Source organism: Theropithecus gelada, chromosome 12 (assembly GCF_003255815.1).
Source record: "Theropithecus gelada isolate Dixy chromosome 12, Tgel_1.0, whole genome shotgun sequence".
Taxonomy (NCBI): Eukaryota; Metazoa; Chordata; class Mammalia; order Primates; family Cercopithecidae; genus Theropithecus; species Theropithecus gelada.
In genome coordinates, this window is record NC_037680.1 from 81,391,819 (window position 1) to 81,414,802 (window position 22,984).

Here is a 22,984-nt window from a genome sequence, read left to right on the forward strand (position 1 = left end):
AAAGCCCTGGTGGTGGATGAGCTTATTGGAGAGAAAACAGAGATATGGAAAAGTAGAGTCATGTATCTAGGACTGAGTGAACATTAAGAGATTTGGACATAAAGGCTGAACAGGAGATGCTGATTGACGAAGGAAACTGAGAACTGGGCATATGCACTGAATGGTGTGACTATAAGGGAGACAGCTTATGTTACCTAACCATGAGTAGGCCATGGTAAGGCAAGAGAATGGCAGAAAGACTTAATCACGGGTGTTATAAAAATTACTTAGGAGTGGTCTTAAAATTACTGTAGATATTTCTCTGATTAGAGTTCACTAGGCTGGAATCTCCATAAAAGCAGGGGCCATGTTCCCTTGTTCATTACCGTAACTGCAGCAAGCTCAGTGCCTTTGCACAGAAGGCGCCCAATACATGATGTTAATAAATGCTCAAATATTTGTTTTTTTAACTCAAAATTTTACCTCAAATATGTATATATATATATATACATATATATATATGTTTTACCTCAGATTCCTCAGATACGATATGTTTTCCTTGACTTCAAATATTACCTCTATGCATATAACTTACCAATGTATATGTCCTAGGTCTGACCTCTCTTCTGAGTTCCAGTCCCAGATTTTTAGCTGCCTGTTAGACTTCTTTACCTGGATCACTTGGAGGCATCTCACATTCAATTAAGGCAAATACTGAACTTCACTCACATTTTCCACCTTCCCATTCTGTCACTTATGCTTTCTTCTTTGTTACAGATCTTATAACGGACTCTCTTCTAGTCTAATTCTTTGTGTGCATGTGAGTGTGTGTGCCTGTGTGCGTGTGAGAGCCTCTGCCTTCCATGGGAGAGTCACAAATAGTGAAAAAGGCAGTCACAGATAGTGAAAAAACGCAGTGCTTTCATAGAATCTTTTATATTCCCACTATGCCTTATGCTGTGGCTTTCATGTAGTCACACTAAATAACAGTTTGGTTTAAATCAGGGTTTGTTAACAAGCCATACAAATTTTTGGACTCTGCCTTTTAGCATGTGAAAGACTTGTAAAGATTTCAAAGATAAATAAGAAAAAGTATGCCTAACGAGGTGTGTATATATAAAGAGAGTTAAAACTTTGGTTATTCTTGTATGGACAAAAGAAAGCAGGGGATAATTTGATTATAACCCTCCATTTCTGTTGTGGAAGGAGGTGTAAATAAATAAAAAGCCTTCTTTCAAGTCTATGAAGTCTTATTCACTGTGGAGGCATTCTAATCATTTCCCCAATCTGAAAGGACTGAATAAGCAGGAGAGAGAGAGGAGAGAGTTGGTTTGGAACTATTTTCCCCATGGTGAGCATAGCTCTAAAGGTCAGTGGGTGGACTGATGCAGTCAGCTGGTGACACTTGAATGGCCTTACCCAGCTGGCATCTGTTCTGATTGATTAGTGCTTCTGTGCTTTAGATTAGAAGTTATTATTGAAATATGCATTTGGCTCACTTTGCATTCTTATTGACCCAATTAGTTTACATTTCATCTCAATTCTAGATTTTCCATCTCTATTTTATACCTCTTCTGTCTCATGGACTGTTTAAAAAGTAATGCTTTCCTTGAGTAAGATTCTCCAGCATGTCAGGCCCAAATGTTGAATTTGACCCAACATTTCCTGAAGATTGGACTTCTAAATTAACACTAAAAGTTTCTGAAGATATATTTTTTAGTTATATCAGCAGCTTAATTTATAACCCTTTTCATTCCAAATACATCTCTGAGGTAAGTCTTATAGCATGCTGATTTTTATTTACATTTAATTTGGAATATTCTTAGAGCTGTTAAACACCTTTTTCATAAAAAAGACAATACATTCCATCCTTATGGTTGGCAGAGTAACACCATCTGAAAGATGTCTACTTCCTAGTCCCTAGAACCTTTGTATATGTGATGTTACATGGCAAATGAGAATTAAGGTAACATGAAATTAAGATTGGTCAGTTTACTTTAAGCTAGAGAGATTAACATAGTGGGCTCAGTGTAATCACAGGGGTCCTTATTTGTGGGTGAAGGAAGCAGGAGAGAAGGTCAGACTTGACTGGCCTCTGATGGTTTTGAAGTTGGAAGGGACCAAGGGGCTAAAGAATGTGGGCAGCTTCTTTAGAAGGTAGAAAAGGTAAGTTAATGAATCCTCCCTTGGAGACTTCAGAAGGAATTCAGGTCCACTCACACCTTGATGTTCACCTAGTAAGATCCATGCCTGCCTTCTGGCCTGCAGAATTAGAAGATAATAAATCTGTGTTATTGCAAGCCACTAAGTTGGTAGGTAATTTGTAACAGGAGAAATAGGAAACCAATAGAACCCTTCTTTATTTCAGTTTGCCAATATGAATGTGTTGCTTCTTATATTCTAGATACCAGGCATTTATAATTTTTCCTAAAAGAGTTAGCCTATTTTTATGATCAAGGGCAACCATATTTACTTTCATAAGAAGTAATGTTTTTTACCTATACAAAACTGGATAATTTGTTTTGCTATTGTATGTGATTATATCCACTTTTATCAATATATAATTATTACAGAAGTCCATTTTGGCATAACTCTATATATTTTTGATACTGAGGTCACCTCTTACAGCTTGCATAACAGTAACCCAACATGCTTTTGAGCTGTAAAAAGGAGAATATGTTTGAACATTCTTGTTTGAATGGCTTAGTAGTTATGACATTGGCACTGTTAGGATTGACAAATAGTCATTTCTTATTTGGTTTCTCAGGGAACACTATTTCCTTGGTTGCAATAAATGTCCATGCTGTCTATTGGTTTTCAACTTCTGGAATCAAATTATAGAGACAATATGGTTATAATTACAGAAAAGAATGTAAATATTTGCAACTTCAGTAGCATAAAAGTAAAGGTAGAGCTCACAGAAATGGGAAGGAAAGAGTGGAAGGCGAGGAAAAGAGTAAGGGCTGCCAGTCCTCTTTTACTCCAAGGAATGAAGAGATGCTGTTTTAGATGACAGGATAAACATAGTCATTCATTAAAGGTAAAGGTAGCCACTAAAGGGAATAAAAATATTCGAGTAACTCTATGAATGGAAAGGATGGAAAAGTTGGGGGACTCTAAATTCACTAAGTCCCCATGAATGATTTCAGAAAGTTGAAAGATGATTTCTGAAGTTGAACAGTTGGAACAGTCAGAAATGCTTATTATTTAGAAAAAAGGGTTAAAATTCAGAAAGACTAAAAGATCTAAAAGAGTTGCCTGTAGAGAATACAGAACTGGGCCACTCTTTTGTACTATTTAATTTTTTTAAATCAAAGTAATGCTCATGCATGGTTTAAAGAAGGGTTGGCAAAGTTTTCTGTGAAGATCTAGAAAGTAAATATTTTAGCCTTTGTAAGCCACATGACCTCTGTTGCAGCTGCTCAACTCTGAGTTTGGCTGTGTTCCCTTATACCTTTATTTACAAAAGCAGTGATAGGTAGGATTTGGCCCATGGGTCACAGTTTGCCAATTCCTAGTTTATAGGGTCCAATAGTGCTAAAAGGCCCAAGATAAAAATAGTGGTCCATTGGCCCCCTGCTACCCAAACCACTTCTAAGAAGCAGTCACTCCAAACCCTTCACTCTAAACCCCACAGGTTCTGTTTTTCTCCATAATTCTAAATAATGTATGAATCAAGGGATACCAGTGTGCTTTTATGTCTAAATGTGAATTTACTGCTATTCCTTGTTTCATCAATTTTAGACATTTTCTGTTTACATCTGATTAAGGTAGTTGAAAATACTAGCTATTTGATAGCTATAACTCAAGCTATAACTTATTTTCCCCCTTGTTTCTTAAAATTATTGTTAGACTATTTGGTTAAATGTGTATTCGGTGTTTTTACTATTATGAGAATGCAGCTATTGTTACTTTTGAGCCCATAACTATGGTTGCCTTTTGTCTCGTGCAAACTTTTGGTTTTACTGGAGTTAATGACTTTATTTGCTTAGTTTTTGTTGAATATCATGCTTTCTTTCCATTCTTTTTAATACTTATGTAAAATGTCTCTTACTGGAATCTTCCACCGAGTTAAAACTATCAAAAATCTATTGATTTTGGACTTTTTCCTAGTAACATTGCTCCTGGAGCCATCATTGTCCTGATCACATCAGGGTTGGTTTTTCTCTAAGCCCTTGCATGGTTATGTTAATTTCTGTCACTGTTTATCTGAGAATTCTCTTCCCATCTCTTGTATGTTGGGTCCTCTGTTCCTTGGATCCCTCATTTTGGTGGAGCACATTCGTCTAATTACCTGTCCAGAGTGACTGGAAGGAGGGTTGAGTGTAAGCCTGGTTTTTACCTTGCTGGGGTTGAATGGAGTAGCAAAGTTGGCATGTGACCCCCAGTCTTTAGTCTGTAGCCTTTTACATTCAGCCCTTCTCTGTGCCTGATGTTTTGGAGTCTGGATCTTGCTCTTTTTCAGTTTCTTCAGAGATTATATCTTGCCTCTTGATGAGTGAGATGGTGGGGAGCACCTACCTAGGAGTTTTATCCTTCCTTAAAGAATTTGTCAGGCAACTTTTGTTCACCATTTTCAGCCCCACCTTCATCTACTTTTCATGATACCTGGGGTCTTCAGACCCTGTCGAAGTAGATGGGTTTACGTTTCATGCTAGCTCTCTTCATTGGCAGGAGCTTGGGTTTCACATTCTTCCCCTCTGAGAAGTCATTACTTCTTTGTCTATCCTTTTTCTGTCTTCATGTTGTGATTTGAGTTACAGATATCTGCTACTTCCATGAAGATAGAGTTTATGGTTTTGTTTCTTAATTTCCTTGTTTGGGGATGATTTTCAGAGAAGGAATGAGATAGTTGTAATGACTAACTGTGAATGTGTGTTAGCTGATAATGTTTAAAATTAAAATATTTCTGCATCTGCAATTTTCAAAACAATAAAGATAGAACTTATTTTCCTTTACAAACTAAAAAAAACAGACCCATAGACATCTCAGCTTTGGGGTTATATTAATATGTATGCATTAACGAATATATTCAAATATATATGTGCATGTATGCAAATGATAGTGTGATATAATCCTCGGAAAACTTTTTCCTCAACATTTTGATTATTTTTCTATAATTTTTAGCGTCTTTCTTTATAAGGTGAATTTTGAGCTTAATTTTGATGATGTTGTTTGCCTCTTCATTCCTGCTTGGCGTTTCCCTCCCACTGTATTTATAACTTAGTAGTGTAATAATGGTATAATGGTACATCATTGTAGGCAATACTACATCGTTTTTCGTGTCTTCATCTACTCATTCGCTCTCCTGAAGTAGATAAGGTGTTACACCCAAGGGAAGCTGGATCACCATTTGTTAGCAGGCTGTTTTCTAAAAAGTTTTAGCTAATTGTTTTTGGAGTTTGGCTTGCCTTTTCCCATGTGAAGAATATTTAAATGAAAAATTGTATTGTCTGCATGGGCTTTTCATATGTCAACATTTTGATTAATGTCAATGAATGTGTCAGTTAATTATGAATCTTAGCTAAGGCACTGGACATGAAGGGCAGATGTCCAGTGTATCCAGAAATTCTCAAACTGTTTGTGATAGAGTACCAGATTGTTTTGTTTGTTCATCTGTGGCAAACAGATACTTTTATAAAATACAAAATCATGTGCATGAATATTATAGCAATAAAAAATTGCTATAAATGTTTAAAAATGCTTACTCCCAATTTTTGTATTTCTTTTATTGCAAATGAAAAACAAACAGTTTCATGGAATGCATTAGCCTACAGACTACATTTTGATCACAGGCATAGGAAACAAATTAGGAAGAGCATTTCTTCCCAGCCAAATTTTTGACATGTGAAAAACTTGCCTACCATTCTGGTGCTTCTCTTTCTGGGCCTTTTGCTCACTTCCTGCTGACTTTATTCTTTCCCAAGCCCAGAGGGTCTCTTTGCCCTCCTAACTGCTCATTAGCTTCTAGTTTTGAGGAATTATGCAGAGTGGTAATAATCACAGGCACTGTTTATTGTACGTCTATTGTAAGAGGAGTGCAGTGTCAGATGCTGGGATTATAGTGGCATACACATCAGAAATGGCTCTGCCTTTGCAATGTAAGAGTCTGGTGCCAAGAAAGAAAATATATGTATGTATATATCTGTGTGCCCATGTATGTGAGTGTATGTGAATATGTAATGAATTTCTCACAATCCAGTGAGGGTAGAGGATATTGTTCCCATTTATGAGTGGTAGATTTTGAATTTCAGCCTTGTCTTACTTTAAAGCTCATACTTTTTCCACTAAGCATTTTGGAGAGTATGCTGAATTATCCTATTTATGTGGGACATGCCCAGCCAATCCTGCTGTGCTGTACTTCAGCTGTTTGGAAAAAAAAAATCTGAGATGCAAATAACATGTAAGTCCCTTCTTCTTCCTTTCTATAAGTATTTTCATTTAAAAGAAAAGGTACTTTCAAACACATTTAATGGTGATGTAAAAACTAGTAGAATTTTATTTCGTTTTTTAGAGTGGAATAAAAAATTTACTTGGTGTGGTGCAAGATACTCTTGGCAAGGGTAGAGAGGTGGTTACTACCACTTGGTTTTTTTGCATCTTCACCAAGTTTATTCAACCTGACAAGTGAACTAGTTTTCCCACTCTCATGTAAGGGTTGCTTTTCTGAGCTTTGACTTATTTTACAAATGACTGCAATGAGACTTGCCCCTGACTTGCCTCAAGTGTGTGCTCAAATGTCACTTTTTCATGGAGGCCTGGCCTGACCCCTTATTTAAAAATACAAACTGCCTGTACTCCCCATCCTCCTCATCCTACTCTATTTTATCTCTCAAATCGCTTATCACTTACTAACATATCATTAATTCACATATATATTTTGTTTGTTAATTATTGTCGTCTCCCTTCACTAAAATTTAAGCTTTTTTCCTTCCAAGGGCTGGATTTTTATTCTCTTCTTTTCTTAGATGCTGCAAGAACTCAGCACATGTTGCAGAAAGGACTGCCATTGACCTTCAGTCTATGGTGTTTCTGCTTCTCCCATGCTGCCCTTGTCTATATCAAAAGATCTAGATGTCAAGATTTGAGCGTTTACTCAGTATCAATAAAATGGCTTTCTCTGTTATATACCATGAGCCCCTCCCCCTACTTTCTTACTCCTTTCTGTTTCTCATTGTCTTCATTTGTATGACAAATGCATAACGAATGTCAGAAGTAGTTTTAGGTGCTGGGGATATGGAAGTGAATAAGATAAATGAGGTTTCTGAATCATGGCGCTTATGTTGTAGTTGGGGCAGACTAAGCCATAAAATTAACAAATAATTGAATAAAATAAGGATAACATATGATATTGATAATTTATGATACTGCCAGGGAATCAGCGTTAGTTAGGTCGAGAAATTTCTCTGTGAGTAGGGGATACTTGAGCTTATCTCTTCCTACTTTCTTCTCTGCATTCTCTGTGTTCTTTTTAGCTATACTTGTGATCCATCTGCAGCATTCTGGAGGAATGAAGTTGTTAGAGAAACACAGCTGACAGTAGCAGGCAGTATTAGCCCCAATCCTTTGGAAGATCAGAGGCAAATAATCCTTTACTATTCCTATTACTGCCACACTGAAAAGAAGTTTCATAAACAGTGTGGATAGGGGGTGGGGGTTGGGGAAGGTGGGTGGTTGCAGTAAAGTTGATGAGGTCTTTATGTTTATCTTAGAGTTAGTTTATTAAAGTTAACTTATTTTATAAACACGGCCACCAGTACCTCTTCTGCAATAAATTAAAATTCTAGGCCGGGCGCGGTGGCTCAAGCCTGTAATCCCAGCACTTTGGGAGGCCGAGACGGGTGGATCACGAGGTCAGGAGATCGAGACCATCCTGGCTAACACGGTGAAACCCCCTCTCTACTAAAAAATACAAAAAACTAGCCGGGCGAGGTGGCGAGTGCCTGTAGTCCCAGCTACTCGGGAGGCTGAGGCAGGAGAATGGCGTGAACCCGGGAGGCGGAGCTTGCAGTGAGCTGAGATCCGGCCACTGCACTCCAGCCTGGGCGACAGAGCGAGACTCCGTCTCAAAAAAAAAAAAAAAAAAAAAAATGCTTTAAACCTTCCTCAGTCATTCATATACACAAAGATACACACAACTGATAGACAGTATCTGTTGAAAGTATTCTTTGGAGTTAGCATACAAAGATGCCAACATTATAGCACCAAGAGAGTTTGAATTGGAGATATTAAGTAAACTGTGAGTTGTACAAATTTGCATTCTCAAATTTATTCTTATTAAAATTCATTTTGTAGCAGAATGCTTTTTAGGACTTTATAATGGAAGAATTAGTCTAAAAATTAATAACTTGCTCTTCTCTTTGGAGACATGGCTGCTTCCACTTTTTAACTGTAGGCTTTGAATTCCTCTGGACCACACAAGTTTCTAAAACCTTGGCATCCAGGGCTTTGGACTATAACATTTCATTGGAAACAAATAATGGAAAACAGGATTTTTAAAAAATCAGCTGTTTTCTTTAAAATTACTTTGAGATATTGTTTTTCAATATTATTAAATTAGTAATGGTTTAGTGTTTTACGTCTTTCATACCGAGAATTGTTTTTAAATGGATTAAGTTCATTTAACCTATTTAAATATATTTGCATCAATTATGCATTAAATGTATTTAATTTTTTAAAAATTTCAGACTTTTAACATTTAATTTTCCTGATACAACTTCAGTTTTGTGATTATACTATATATAAACCTGAAGAGTTACATAAGGCCTGTACTTGCATGCACTTAAGAGTGAGTGTTTAACTTACTCCTAGAGCTGTAGGAAAATGAAATTTCTATATTCTTTTAAAGTCAGTGTCTTGAGATGATGTAGACAGTACATTTGGAAATAATTAAAATTTGTTCTTTATTAAAAAAAAACTCTATCTAGATCTGGACCTTTTTTCTTCAAATAAATTTAGATTAATCCTAAAATGAAAAATGAACCTCTAAAGCCCTTTATATAAAGAAAACTGCAGAGATTATGGTTACTTCACAAAGCTGAATGAGAAGTGACATGGGGTAATTAACATTCCTTTAAATATTTAGCTGATATATGAACTAGGAAGTGAAATATATGTCTCAATACTTAAATATTTTTCTACTTGAAAAACGGAATAAGTAATATTATTAAAACTTACAGTATGAGATAATATAGAAAAAAATTCCCTGGAATTGTTGGTGCTTTTATATTGCAATTATTTTGTTTAAAATTATACATCAGAAGAAAACAACTATTAATACCTTTTCTATGGCTTACCCTTTGTTAAGCCATACTGGTTTATACATATTGGTTTCTATTGGTTCCTTCTCTTTAAAATAAGAGGCCTATTCTCGGTGCTCTCTGAGCCAATGAATTCCTTCCAGTCTTTGAACTTATGAATTTACTAGTCAATGCTTGAAAATTCCAAGTATTTTTTTTGGTGAGGCGGGGGGGTGGTAATGAGGGGAAGGTGGGAGGAGAACTATTTTAGAGTGAGAAAACAGCCTATTCAAAACTAATGTTCTAATCATTATAAAATTCTCAGGCTTCCCCCCACCCCCACTGGAGTATTTCTTTTATCTTGGAGATGAAAGACGTCTTTCTTAAATTTGTTCATAAATTAATGAATTTTCAGGCTACATGGCAAGATACTGGAATAACTGGTAGATTGGGGAATTCAAAACATGATGTTTTGCTTAATAGACTTTCTGCTTGGTGATGCACAGTAACAGGGGAATCCTGCAGAATTGCCGAATCTATATTCCTACTGTACAGCAGAGATTTCCTCTTTCAAGAGTTCAAAGCCCTAAGGATCTCTGAGGTTCTAGGTACTGTAGGTCTGAGAGTTGGAAGGGATCTTCAGGATCACAGAAGTCTCACGTCTTATCCTGTAGCATCCTTGAGATATGGCTGTCTCGCCTTTGCTTCACTCTTGACAGATGTAGAGAGCTCGTGTTTTCACCATACATCCCATTCTACTCTGTGATTGTTGTTGTTGTTGTTGTTGTTGTTGTTGTTGTTTTGAGACAGAGTCTTGCTGTGTCACCCAGACTAGAGTGCCGTGGCGCAATCTTGGCTCACTGCAGCCTCCACCTCCTGGATTTAAGCAATTCTCCTGTCTCAGCCTCCTAAGTAGCTGGGATTACAGGCGCATGCCACCGCACCCAGCTAATTTTTGTATTTTTAGTAGAGACAGGGTTTCACCATGTTGGTCAGGCTGGTCTCAAACTCCTGATGTCGTGATCCACCCACCTCGGCCTCCCAAAGTGCTGGGATTACAGGCATGAGCCACCGCACCTGGCCAAGATTGTTCTTTTTGAAGGATCTTTCTTATGCTGAGTTTCTACCTCTCTGTTGTCTATGTAGTGTCTATGTATCATTTCCGGAACAGCACAGAAGAAGCCAAATCTTTCTTTTATGTGGAAGTCTTTTAGTTTGATTGGAAATCTCCTATGGTCATGTAACTCTCGCTGTTACCTCTGTTGCCTCAGTTCTCATGTACTTATTTATGGAGGTCTAAGTGTTTAAGATAAAACTTTTTCAAAAATATGGTCTCCAGTGTAATCCAGATACTTCCTTTGGTGCTCAACTGAAAAGACAATGAACACTCCAAGCCTAGATTAAAAACAGATAGCATTGGCCTTATTCAGAGGACGTATGTTCACTTCCATTGTGGTGTCTCCCTAGGGGATTTTTTAGGAGTAATTTTAATAATAAGTGATTTTTACCTTACCTGATAACTTTCAAGAGCTCAGTGCCCTGTAAACTGTAGTTCTGTCTTTGAAATAGCAAAGTGTTTTCCTTTTTGTCCTCCAATTTAGACAGGCCTAAATTAGTTCAGCTCACTCATCATAAGATGTATTTCCATCTCCTTAACCTTTGTGGTTACTGTCACATGGGTCATCTCCAGTTAGTTAATGATGGTCTCTTCAAATTTGACAAAATACTCTAAGTGTAGTGGGACCACTTTGGCCCAGAGTGAAATGATTCCTTGTTCTGTTCTCACACAGTCCTTGTATTATCATAGCCTAAGATGGTAATAACAATATTTTTAGCAGACTCATCACTGTTGACTCGTTAAAGCCTGTGGTCAACTAAGCATCTCCTGGGCTTCTTAGAAGTGTTGAATAACTGGTAGTCTGTTAGCTACATGTTGTTCTATTGGTAGGATGACCTGGCCTTCCCATCTTCTGGGACTTCTACATTCCTTTGTTTTAAGATTTGTTCTTACCCTTCTAAGGAAACTAGACTCTTACTCTGAACAGCTTTTGGTGGTCTTCATTTGTTTAGCTGTAGAGATGGCGTGTGCAAAACGAACAATTAGGTATTTCAGTTTGAGAAAGTCACATTTTTGGAAGCAAAGATACTATTTTCATTTTTATGTAAATACCTTGGAAGTATATCACACGTACAGAAAAGTACACAAATAAGTGTAGCTACTGAGACAGGAGAGTTCCCTGACCCCCTCGCAGGACTTGCCATGAGGGGCGGCTCCTTTGTAGCCCAGCTCAGACCCCTTGTGGGAGGGGGAGCACGCAGGTGAGCAGGTGCAGGAGCTGGGGCAAGTGCCTTTAGATGCTGGCAGGATCGAACTCAGTACCGGCCCGTGGTAGCGATCAGTGGTTGCCCGCAACTTCTGGAGCCCCAGGGGGGGTGTGTGTTACAAACAATGCCCTCTTAGCTGTTGCCATTCACAGAGAGCTAAGCCTTACCCAGCTCAGGGGAGAGTCAGGGTGACATATAGCCTGCCCTCTTGGTACCCGGGTTCTTGTCTGGTATCAAGGAAGAATCAGGTCACACGGACTTGAAGGATGGTGAATGCAGAGGTTTTATTGACTGATGGAAGTGGCTGTCAGTGCAAGAGGTGCTAGAACAGGGATGGTGCGGGAAGAAAGTGATCTTTCCCTGAAGCCTGGCTGACTCCAGCCGGGTCGTCTCCGAAGTCATGTGGTCTGACGTTAAGCCACGTCTGTCCTTAGTCTCTGATGCCCAGTCGCTTCAGCCTCTTGTCTCTCTGCCAGCTGAGCCCTGAGGTTTATATCAGCACAAGATACGGAGGCTGGGTGGGTCAAAAAGTAACATTTGAGCAGGAAAACAGGGATAACTGTGCTCATTTAGGGCTGCAAATTCCAGACTCGAGGGTGGGGTCTTTGCCAGGGAGCTGCCCTCTTCTATCCAGTATTTCCCTGCCTCCTCTCTGTATCACTGGCATACAGGTCAAGAAATAGAACATTGCCCTGAAAGCCGCTTCATGCCTCTTTCTACTCGCTGCCCTTCCCCCTCACAAGGAATAACCAATCTCCTGACTTCTACATTGTGAATCAGTTATGCCTCTTTTGAGCTTGTTATGCATATAATCATACAAGAGGTGCTTGTTTTGTATTTGGCTCTTTTAATGCAATTTCGTGTTGCGAGATTTACTCATGTTGTTGCATAAACTTGTAGTTTGTTCATTCTTGCTGTATGGTATTCCATTGCATGGACATACTGTAGTTTATACATTCTACTGGTTATGAATATTTGAGCTATTTCTAGATTTTTAAGTATTAAAAATAATCCTGCTATGAATATTCTGTTTGGTTAGGTAGACCTAACCAAAAGACACACAGAATATTCATAGCAGGATTTGATATATACCTAGATTTCTGTTAGATATATACCTAGAAGTGGAATTGCTGAGTTACGCGTGATGTTCATTCAGCTTTATGGCTTGTTTATGTTCAGTTACTGCCAGTTTTCCAAAGTGATTGTATACATTTACACTTTTACCCTTAGTGTACTGGAATTGTAGTTGCTTTGTATTCTCACAATCCTTACCCTAACCCCAATCAACTTGGACAAGATCAATATCTTCACAATAGTGAGTTTTTCAATCTATGATAGTCTTCTTTATTTTTTCCTAATATTTTATAATTTTAAAGAATAAATGTTTTTCATATTTTTGTTAGACTTATTCATAAGTATTTGATTTTATGCCATTGTAAATGTTTTAATATTTTTATCTTTAACTGGTTTTCTTTAGTTAGTGGTTTGCCTTATTTACTAAGATACTTCTATACTGTGATTTGGTGGTGCATATTCTCAAATGCTTTCTCTGCATCCATTGTGATGATCATTTGATCTTTATCCTTTTTTCTATATTAATTTGTGAATAACTTTGGTTGATTTTTGACTTTTAAACAACTCTTGCATTACTGTAATAATTTCCACTTGGTTATCATGTATTACTCCTTATAGACATCACTGCATTTGATTTACAAATGTTTAAGATTTTCACCTACATATTCATGAGAGAGAGAGAGAGAGAGAGACTGGTCTATTATTTCTTGTAATATCCTTGTAAGGATGTTGGTATCAAATTTGTGCTATCTTTTTAAAGAAGAGCTGAGAGAATTTTTCTCTTTTTCTAGTCTCTAGAAGTATTTGTATAAATGATTGGCATCATTTGTTCCTCAAATATTAGGAAGATTTTTACCTGTGATGTCATCTGAGCTGAGAATTTTCCTTTTGAAGGAACCTTTGGAAGGTTTTGAAACAAATTCAATTTCATTCTTGTTGTTTTTGTATTCATATTTTCTATTTTTACCGTCCATTTTGATAAGTTGTATTTTTCAAAGAATTCATTCATTTTATAAAAATTGTTAAATTTATAGGTCCAAGGTTTTTAGAGTATTCTCTTCAGTATCTATAGGATCTATAATGGTTTTGCTTGCCTTTGTTCCTTCCTAATTTTGGAAATTTGTTTTATTTTTCTTGATTGATTCTGCTATGTACTTACTAGTTTTGTCAGGCTTTTCATAGAACCAACTTTGATTTTTACTTCTTGTTGTTTTTTTATTTCATTGTTCTTTGCTCTTTATTTTTTCTTCGCCATGTCTTTGGATTTCATTAGCTATTTTTTTTCTAACTGTTTGATCAACTTTTTTCTTGTTAATATGTGCATTAAAGACCATAACTGACACATTTGGCACTGATTTACCTGCATTCCACACATTTTTGCTATTTTAATTATTAAAATTATTTTCTCGTTGCCTTTATTTTTCATCTATGGATTTTTCAGAACTGTATTTCCTAATTTCCAAACAGCTGGGCATTTTTCTAGATATCTTTCTGTGGTTGATTCTACTGTGATAAGAGAACATATTTTAAATGATTTCAGACCTTTGAAATTTGGTACACATTCCATGTACACTTACAAAGTATTTTCTAATCTTTTTGGTTATACTGTGTGTGTGCATATATGTGTGTTTGTGCGTGTAAATATAATACAAATAAGTTAGGCTACATTTGTTACTTGTGTCAGATGATTTATATCTTGCTCATTTTTTTTGTTTGTTTCCTATCAAGTCTCCCAATTTGTGTTTTTAAAATATTTTTAAAAGATCTGTTCATTTTGACAGTATATGTATTACAGTTATATTACTGGGTACATACAGATTTAACATTGTTACCTTTCTGGTAGATTGATCCTTTTATCATGATTGAATATCCCACTTTATTTTTTGTTAATGCTTGTTTCCTTGATGTCTCCTTCATCTGATATTAGGATTAGTATGGCCATACCAACTTTCTTTTGATGGGATCGTAAATTTTTAGATCTGGAAGTGAATATATGTATGGACTAATTCTCCCTCATTTTATATGTAATTAAAGGTTTATAATTCTATTGAACTTGCCAGGTGTTACTTTCAACCCAGCATAAAAACTCTGGGTCCCATTCTAGTTCTGCTGAATTCTTTGGAAACATACTGTAGTTAATTCAAATAGCCTCAGCTCATGTTCTTCTAGGCTGTTCTCCTGAAGTTTATACTTGGTTGATCTATTTTAGGAAGGTGAAGGCGTGTTCTGAAGCCCATTAGGGCTGGTTCATAATAACCTCTATATTCATTACTGCCTTTTCTGGCTTGATGCTTTCCTTTTAGGTGTCAGTGCTGCTCTGCTAGGCTTTGTTTGGGCATCATTTTCCAAAACTTGTTTTTCCCTGCACTACTCTGTGGCTGGCTACTCAGAGGCTGCTGCTCTCTGTCTGCCCCAAACAGTCTGCAGACATGCGCTGTCATCTTCTCCTTCCTGGGAGCATTGTGGGGCATCTGATTCTCTTTTGGTCTTGGGTAGAGGGGAGAATGCCCCCAGAAGATTATTATAAAAGTAATTAAGTGTTATGTGCATGTACATTTTTATAATTCTCTATCTAATTTCCAGTGCCTCAAACTCCCTCTGTATTCTTGGCAGTATGATCTTTTTCCACTGTTTCCAAAACACTTAAATCTATGATTATGAAGATTATGTTTTGAAAGTTTCCCCACTTAATTCTCATTTGTGAAGCATGGGACAGATCCACTTAAGCAAAGAATTTAGGGCCTTCCATTGTCACCCGCCATGTCTCTATGTTTTGACCTCTATGAGGTACATCATACAAAAGGCCATCGAGTCTCCAGGCTCACTAATGATGATGCACCCAAGGCCCAGAATAATGGCAGCTTGCCTGGGTCCCTATGCTTATGTAGGAATAGAAATGGACCTGATTCCTAGCCTAATTCCTAGATAATTGTGCTTTGTATTAAGTTGTTTAATAAAATACTTTCTGTGTTTAAAAAATCCCACCTTGGCTTTCCTGCTTATGCAGTGTCTGAACTTTGGAAAATTAATTCACTTACCTTGGTTTTCTCATCTATAAAATGGATTAACTGTCTTATGAGGCATTTTGAGGATAAATGAGTTAATCATATAAAACACATAGTACCTATATTACCTGACCTGTAGGTGAAATCTCATTTTGTGGACATGTGCCACCAAATTCATGAAGTTAAATTCTGTAAAGAAACTTCTGGTTTGCTTTTACCTTCCATTTAACCATTGCTGTTGTGTTCCAGTGGGTGAGATTCTTCTAGTAAAAACATTAAGCCACCAGGAAACCAGTTGCATGGCTGAGGACTGTAATTAATGTAGCCCTTCTCCAAAAATCGGCTTTTCGTTTGCAGCGCTCTCCTCACTTTGGGACCTTGCTGCCATTGCAGGCTATTTTTTCCTTTCCTGGACCACAGGCATCTTGGTTGGGCCCCTCCAAGTTTTCCCTTTCTTGTGATTATTGGCATAATCCCGGTTCTTGGTAGTCACAGCCTTATAGTATGTGGGTTGCCAGTCTACTCCTTTAGGTATTACAAGTGGAAAATTACTGCACTTCAAACATGGTTAATGTAAATTTTCTAAGGCATAAGGTAAAATTTCGTGTTATCTACCCGCAGTGAAGGTCTTGGCGCTATTAGTAGTAATGCCTGTTTGGAACCATTTTTACATTTGATCATTAAAAATACTCTGTCTTCTTCCTGTAATGCATGTGTTTTTGTTTTGCTTTCCTTTAGCAATTCATTCTCTTAGACTAGTTTTAGTTTTAAAATTTCAGCAGCATTTAAATTAACTGTTTTATTTTAAAAACAGATACAATAATGTCAGAAGTGGAGAAAACATAATTATAACATTATTTTTCAATACTTTAATGATCATAGGAGTATAAGTAGTAAGACATTGCATAACAAAATGAGCACATATATTAGAGATATTTTCAAAATGATTTAAAAGTTATGTGTACCACAGTTACTTGTGCAATATAAAGGCAAGTTAAATGTCATAATCATAAAAAATATAGTAAACTTTTCCCAGTGACAGTATGAACCAGAACACATATGTGAACACCTTTTCATGTCTGATCAGTTTTATTCCTGATGGCAATAAAACCAAATAAATGAAATGCAAAATGTTGACTGCAGTGTAATGGTTGAAATTTTTACATGCATAAGAGAGTCAGGATAAATTTATGGTCTTACAATGGCTGTAGGTTGCATATATTGTATGTACATTTTTGAGTGATCAGTATCACCGTGGACAAAATACCATGGGGACAAAATCCCAGTTGGTATGTACTGTGGTTTATTGACATTTTCCCCCCTCTCAGATGTGTAAAATATTAACCCTGAGACTGATTTCCTCTGGCTTGTCTGTTTTTGTTCAGGGTTAGGTGTAGATGTGTGCCCATCATTAACCTACTCTTTTCTTCTTTGGAATGTACAAAGTGGCAATATCAATGTGGAAGAGGGAGTTCAAATTGAAGTCTTTCCATATTCTGACACCATTTTATTCACTTAAAATTTTGGGGTCAAATATATTTTTCCAAAATGCATCAAGATACTTTTTACTTCATTTAGTTCTGAGCTCTTTTGAATTAAATTAGAGAACAGTGTCTTAGTTTCAACTCCTGTGTCTTATTTTCCACAATGTCTTGCATCCCAGGAGTGTGAATGAGGGAGGAATGGATGTGATGTAGCAGCCCCATCTTGCTGCCATTTGTTTGATATTCCCTTTGCCACTGATCAAATCCTATCTCTGGGTGTTTTCTGAGTTACTTTATTTTAAATTAGGACTCTTTGGTTTTCCTCTCTCTGTGTTTCTACCTCTAGGCAGGAAGAAAGGTGTGTTTTAACTTACTGCAGTGGTGAAGGATGATTGTTTACCTCCATCTTCAGGGATACAATCTGCTTTTACAAACTGAACACGAGAAAAAAGCAGATAGCTAATAGATGCCTGCTTTTAAGTACAAATATATTATAAAGAAAACTCTTTAGAATACATTACTTTTTATAAACATGGTTAAAATCAACAGATTTCATCTGTAGAGCGGTAATATATCAAAAAAACAACTCAATGGAAGTTTATAGAGATTAATTAAATTGAACTCTTTTTTATAAGCAGACTTTTTACAAGGAATACATAGTATTTAATATTTCAGTCAGAAGTCCTGGGTAGATTTGAAGAAATATGTTGCTTGCAGCATGGCCATAACAAAAAAGATTTAATTCCCAAATATTGCTGGGGGAGAGCTGTATTGTCCAGTGGCCATTACATCGTTTTCGCTATGCTAGGATCCTCCCTTTTTGAAATCTGGCCTATTATACTTAGCTCATCTTTTACAGCAGAATTACTTCTGGTTGGCAAAGATCTCTGGTTAAAGAAACTGAATAATGAGAGTTCTGTGCCTTTCTTACCTGATTATACTCCCACTGCTTATATCTTTGAGATCGCTATCTGTCCCACAGAGTCAGGCATTTAAAGTTTCCTAGTAAATCATTGGTGTTTGCACCTATAAACTCAGTATTAGAAGTAAACAAAACTCCTTTTATTTTACTTGGAATAAAATGCTATGTGGAAAACTTAATTTTGAAATGTCCAAAGCCTAACTAAGGAGAATTCCTTTAGATTTTTAAAGCCTATCACTTTACCAAGTTGTATTACTGGAAAGCTATGTACTTGGGTCACATTTTAGTAGCTCTCCAAATAGATGCCTTAAAAAATTATTATTTAATAGTATGCCCTTACCTTTTATTGGGGGTCAGCTAAAGAGAAGACTATATGACAACCATTTCTATTAGCTTTTATGAAATTGAAATTGAATTCCATGGGTTATATTAGTTCTTATCCCTAATAAAGATTCGTATCGGAAAGGCTTAGAGCTTTATCCTAGAAGAATTTCCATCTTTCTTTTTTAACAAACTGGTATCTGTTCATTTATTGGATACCAAGTGTATTATAGCTCAAAAGTTTCCCACTTTGAGGGGCTTTCTAAGACTCACAGAACCAAATTGATTATAGCTTGGGGATTCTGGTAAAACCTTACTAATGTTTTTCTTCACTTCATTCACTGGTTCATGTTCTTGTCCCGTTGCTATAATGGTTCACTTTCATAGCTTTCCTGGAAATAGGCAGTACATAGTAACTGAATGAGCTAGATTATTGTATTCTAAATTCCAGAATCAGAGTAAGCGGTTTTTAAAAGTAATCAGTTATTTAAAAAGCAGTATTTGAACATCTCTTAAATTACTACCCCAACTCAGTGAATTCCCCATTCAACTCTGAACACAGTTTGAGTTGCTGCCATGCTGCAGGAAATGGCAAGCAAGACTGGAGCTCCTGCTCTGTACATCATTGCATATCTCAGAGTGAGGTTGCATGCTGAGCATGGAGATTAAAAAGGTGAAGAGGTTGGTGGTTACCCATTCCATTTATATATTTTGTAGTCATAGCTATTACCATCACAGATTCTGCCTTTTGGGTTTTTTCCCCGTACAGCTTTGGAATCTGTTTGGACTTGTATTCCTAGTTTCAGAAATTACCCTCAAGAAGATCTTTCTTTTCCAGAGTATTCTTGGAATTACCTGAGTTGCAGGTTATAAAAATTCCCTGAATATGTTTTTTGAGCAGTTTATTTTTACATTGCAATGTACCTTCCAGGAAAATTGATGAAATATGTACACCTTGATTCTCGGGTTTGTTTTCGGTGTTTAAAAATTTGATTACTAGAACATATTTTTAACAAGTCAACTTATGTCTCTTAACATTAAAATGTGTTTAACTTTTTAATATAGATTAGGTCATTAAACTTGTTGTTTGTTCTGCCATAGGGTCCTGGTTACTGGGTGAAGATTCATCACTTAGAATATACAGATGGAGGAATCCTGGATCCAGATGATGTCTTGGCAGATGTTGTTGAAGATAAAGACAAGGTAGATAACTCTAAAAATGTGCCTCTTTGTTTTCCTCTACAGAGCTACATGTTTTCAAGAGACTGAAATCCTTAACAAACTCACGTGTCAATTATTATTAAAAGATACCATCTGTTCAGGTTTCACCTGGACAGCCCATAAATCAAAGTTCTTCATCAGATGTTTGGAAAAACTTTGTTAAGGTTTGGGAATCTGTTTGTGTTGGCCTAATTAGCAGACACTTCATTCCCAGGAGTTCCTGATATGTCTTAATAAATTAGTTTCATACGTGAGGCTGTTGGAGTTATCATTGTCGTTGCTGGCTCTGTAGTTTATTCCTGGCCGTTGCTAAATATTCAACTAAACGCCTGAGGTGTGAATGTGTTTCCAAGTAGAGAATACAATGGGGCAGAAAGTTATATGAAGAATTATAGTGAAGATTTTTCTCGAAGTAGCTGGCAAACAACTATCTTGAGTGATAGTCTTATTTTCATTGGTACAGTAAAAGGCACTAAATTGAATACTCCAAAAAGTTTGAGCATGTTCTGCCACTTATTTGGGAATAATCCTGTTGCAAATATCTTGTTTTAATGAAGTTTTTCTTCTGAGACTACACAGAGGAAGGTGTGAAAGTGTACTATTTTATGGCAATACACACGATTATTGCTGTTGAGACACGCTTAATACTGCAGGCTGGGGTCCTGTCATCAATGGCTAATGTGTTTTCCAAAACTGAATTCTGTCAGAGAGGTCTAGCTTTCAAAGTTTCTTCTAGTGTACATCTTTAGTGCTAGTTTGTACTAGGCTACAAATATAATTTTACAAATTATATTACAAATATAATTTATATTTGTAAACGTGTTTCTCTATATTTTTTCCATGTAATCTCAGGGGTGTGTATGTGTACATTTTTGTGTTTTACCTGGCTGGACTGGAATATAAATAAGTGATTTATTAAACTCAGGTAAAATTTATATTTTTCTTTTTCCATAAGATCTCTTCAGACTGTTCAAACTTACATTAATCTTTGCAGACATTTTATACATTTACATTTCATAATTTATTTTGTAATTCAAACCTGTTTTGCTTTATGTTGTTATTAGCGATTTATAGTCTATTTAGAGAGATAACTAAGTTTTATAGTCTATTTAGGGAAATAATTAGATATCTAGATAAACCTAGTTATCTCCCTAAATAGATTTTAAGCTCCTAGTGGACATGGACTGGGAGATTTTTGTGTGTTTTTGTTAATAGTATCTGGTATAATATCTTACACAAACTTGATTCCCAAAAATACTTACTGAGTTAATGAGTGAAAAAGACAGCTTTACTTTCTACACTTGACTCTTGCTGTATATAATTTTGATATATATTTCCTGTTTAGTTGGTCTCAGGATAAATAAAAGGGTAAATAATGCATTATTAACCTTCAGAACCCTGAAGGAAGGGTTTTTACTTCTTTTCCCCCATTTGACTTTCTGCTTCTTCCCTAAAGATCATCTTCTTCCTTTGAAGTAATCCAGATATTTTAGTTGTTTATTAATGTAGAAGGCAGTTCCTGTCTCAGGTTTCACTGATGTCCAGAGCATTAAAATAAAGGGCCAAAAAATGGCAAGTTTAGGAAGGGCCAGAAGAAAAGGTCTTACCCCAGCTTCATCCAGTACCTCGTTGCTGGAAGGATAAGTCCATGAACAGTGCCCAGGGAGGTAATTTGTCCTATAGAGCTCTCACGTTTAGAGCATTCTTTTAAACTATCTCAGCAATGCAGTTTATAACCATAATCCACTTACTACACACAGATATAGCTTTATTATATGTAATCTCTGTTTTAATGGGACTCTACCACCATTACTCAATAAGGTAAAAAAGTGAGCTAATCAGTTAAAATCCTAGCCGAGGATTAATACTGCTTGGGTTTAGCTTTATTCAGTTAATGTACTTCAGTATTTCTACATGATGCCTAATTGGTATTGTTCTGCAGAGTTCATGAGAATTTGTACTTTTGATGTTGCTAGAAAAAGTTGTGTTGCCATTTCTTCCTTTTAAAAAGTAAGTGGCATGGCGACTCACGCCTGTAATCCCAGCACTTTGGGAGGCTGAGGTGGGTGGTCAGGAGATCAGGATCATCCCGGCTAACACGTTGAAACCCCTTCTCTACTAAAAATACAAAAAATTACACAGGCATGGTGGCATGTGCCTGTAATCCCAGCTACTCGGGAGGCTGCAGCAGTAGAATCAATTGAACCCGGGAGGCGGAGGTTGCAGTGAGCCGAGATCACATCAGTGCACGCCAACCTGGGTGACAGAGCAAGAATCCATCTCAAAAAAAAAAAAAAAAGTAAGTGAAAAACAGAATTTCATATTTTTTGACAACCCTTGGTAATCTTAAGATTAGAAAGAAGGCCCTGCCAAATTTCATTTTTCCTTACTTTTTGGCAGTTTGGATTAAGAAGTAACTATAAATGATGCTTTGTGGATGCTTAATGACATATCAGTCTCACCCAGGATCCTTTGAGGCAGTATTGAGCTTAGACAAAATAACAGTTCACCTGTTTGCAAATTGGCTACCTAATAATCTTAGGCATTTAAAATATGGATAGAAAACAAATCCAAAGAGGGATGGATAGATGCACATAATCATTGTGCTAACCCCAAAATATCTCACCTCCTAGGAAAGACTCCCTCCAGGTGAGAAGTGGCATTAAGGAACTGTTGGTCGATTGCAACGTATCAGGCAGGAAAAACAGAAACTTAGAAAGCAGAGGAGGCTGGGCCAGTTAGTGTACAGTAACACCATCCTGTACACTTCAGTAAAGGTAGAAACTAGAGGTTAATGATATTCCACTTAAAATTAGAGAAGGCTCTAACAAAGTTCAGCCAGTGTTCTTAAGAAATGACTTTTAAAACTTGTGCCTAAAGTGGTTTGTCTTTGGTCTTACCTCTATTATTCCTTTGGCCAACATAGTGCATGGTGCATACATGGTGTCTCTTTGGGAGCTTTGGTTTTTATTTTATTTTATTTATTTTTTTATTATACTTTAAGTTCTAGGGTGCATGTGCACAATATGCAGGTTTGTTACATATGTATACATGTGCCATGTTGGCGTGCTGTACGCATTAAGTCATCATTTACATTAGGTGTATCTCCTAATGCTATCCCTCCCCACCACCCCCCTCCCTATAATAGGCCCCGGTGTGTGATGTTCCCCTTCCTGTGTCCAAGTAATCTCATTGTTCAGTTCCCACCTATGAGTGAGAACATGCGATGTTTGGTTTTCTGTCCTTGTGATAGTTTGCTGAGAATGATGGTTTCCAGCTGCATCCATGTCCCTACAAAGGACACGAACTCATCCTTTTTTATGGCTGCATAGTATTCCATAGGAGCTTTGGTTTTTTAAACTTGCTTTCCCAGTAGAGCTTCCATGGGGACAAAGTCTCCGCTGTGTTACGCTA

At 36.7% G+C, this 22,984-nt stretch overlaps 1 protein-coding gene across 4 annotated transcripts in view; it reads left to right on the forward strand.

Moving 5' to 3' along the window:
- Positions 1-22,984, forward strand: part of PARD3B (par-3 family cell polarity regulator beta) — a 1,097,854-nt gene that overhangs the window by 120,744 nt on the left and 954,126 nt on the right. For all 4 annotated transcript variants that reach the window (XM_025404986.1, XM_025404990.1, XM_025404989.1 and 1 more), the window contains exon 2: positions 19,451-19,552. In XM_025404986.1, the coding sequence (XP_025260771.1) occupies positions 19,451-19,552 (102 nt within the window). The remainder of the gene's footprint in view (positions 1-19,450; positions 19,553-22,984) is intronic.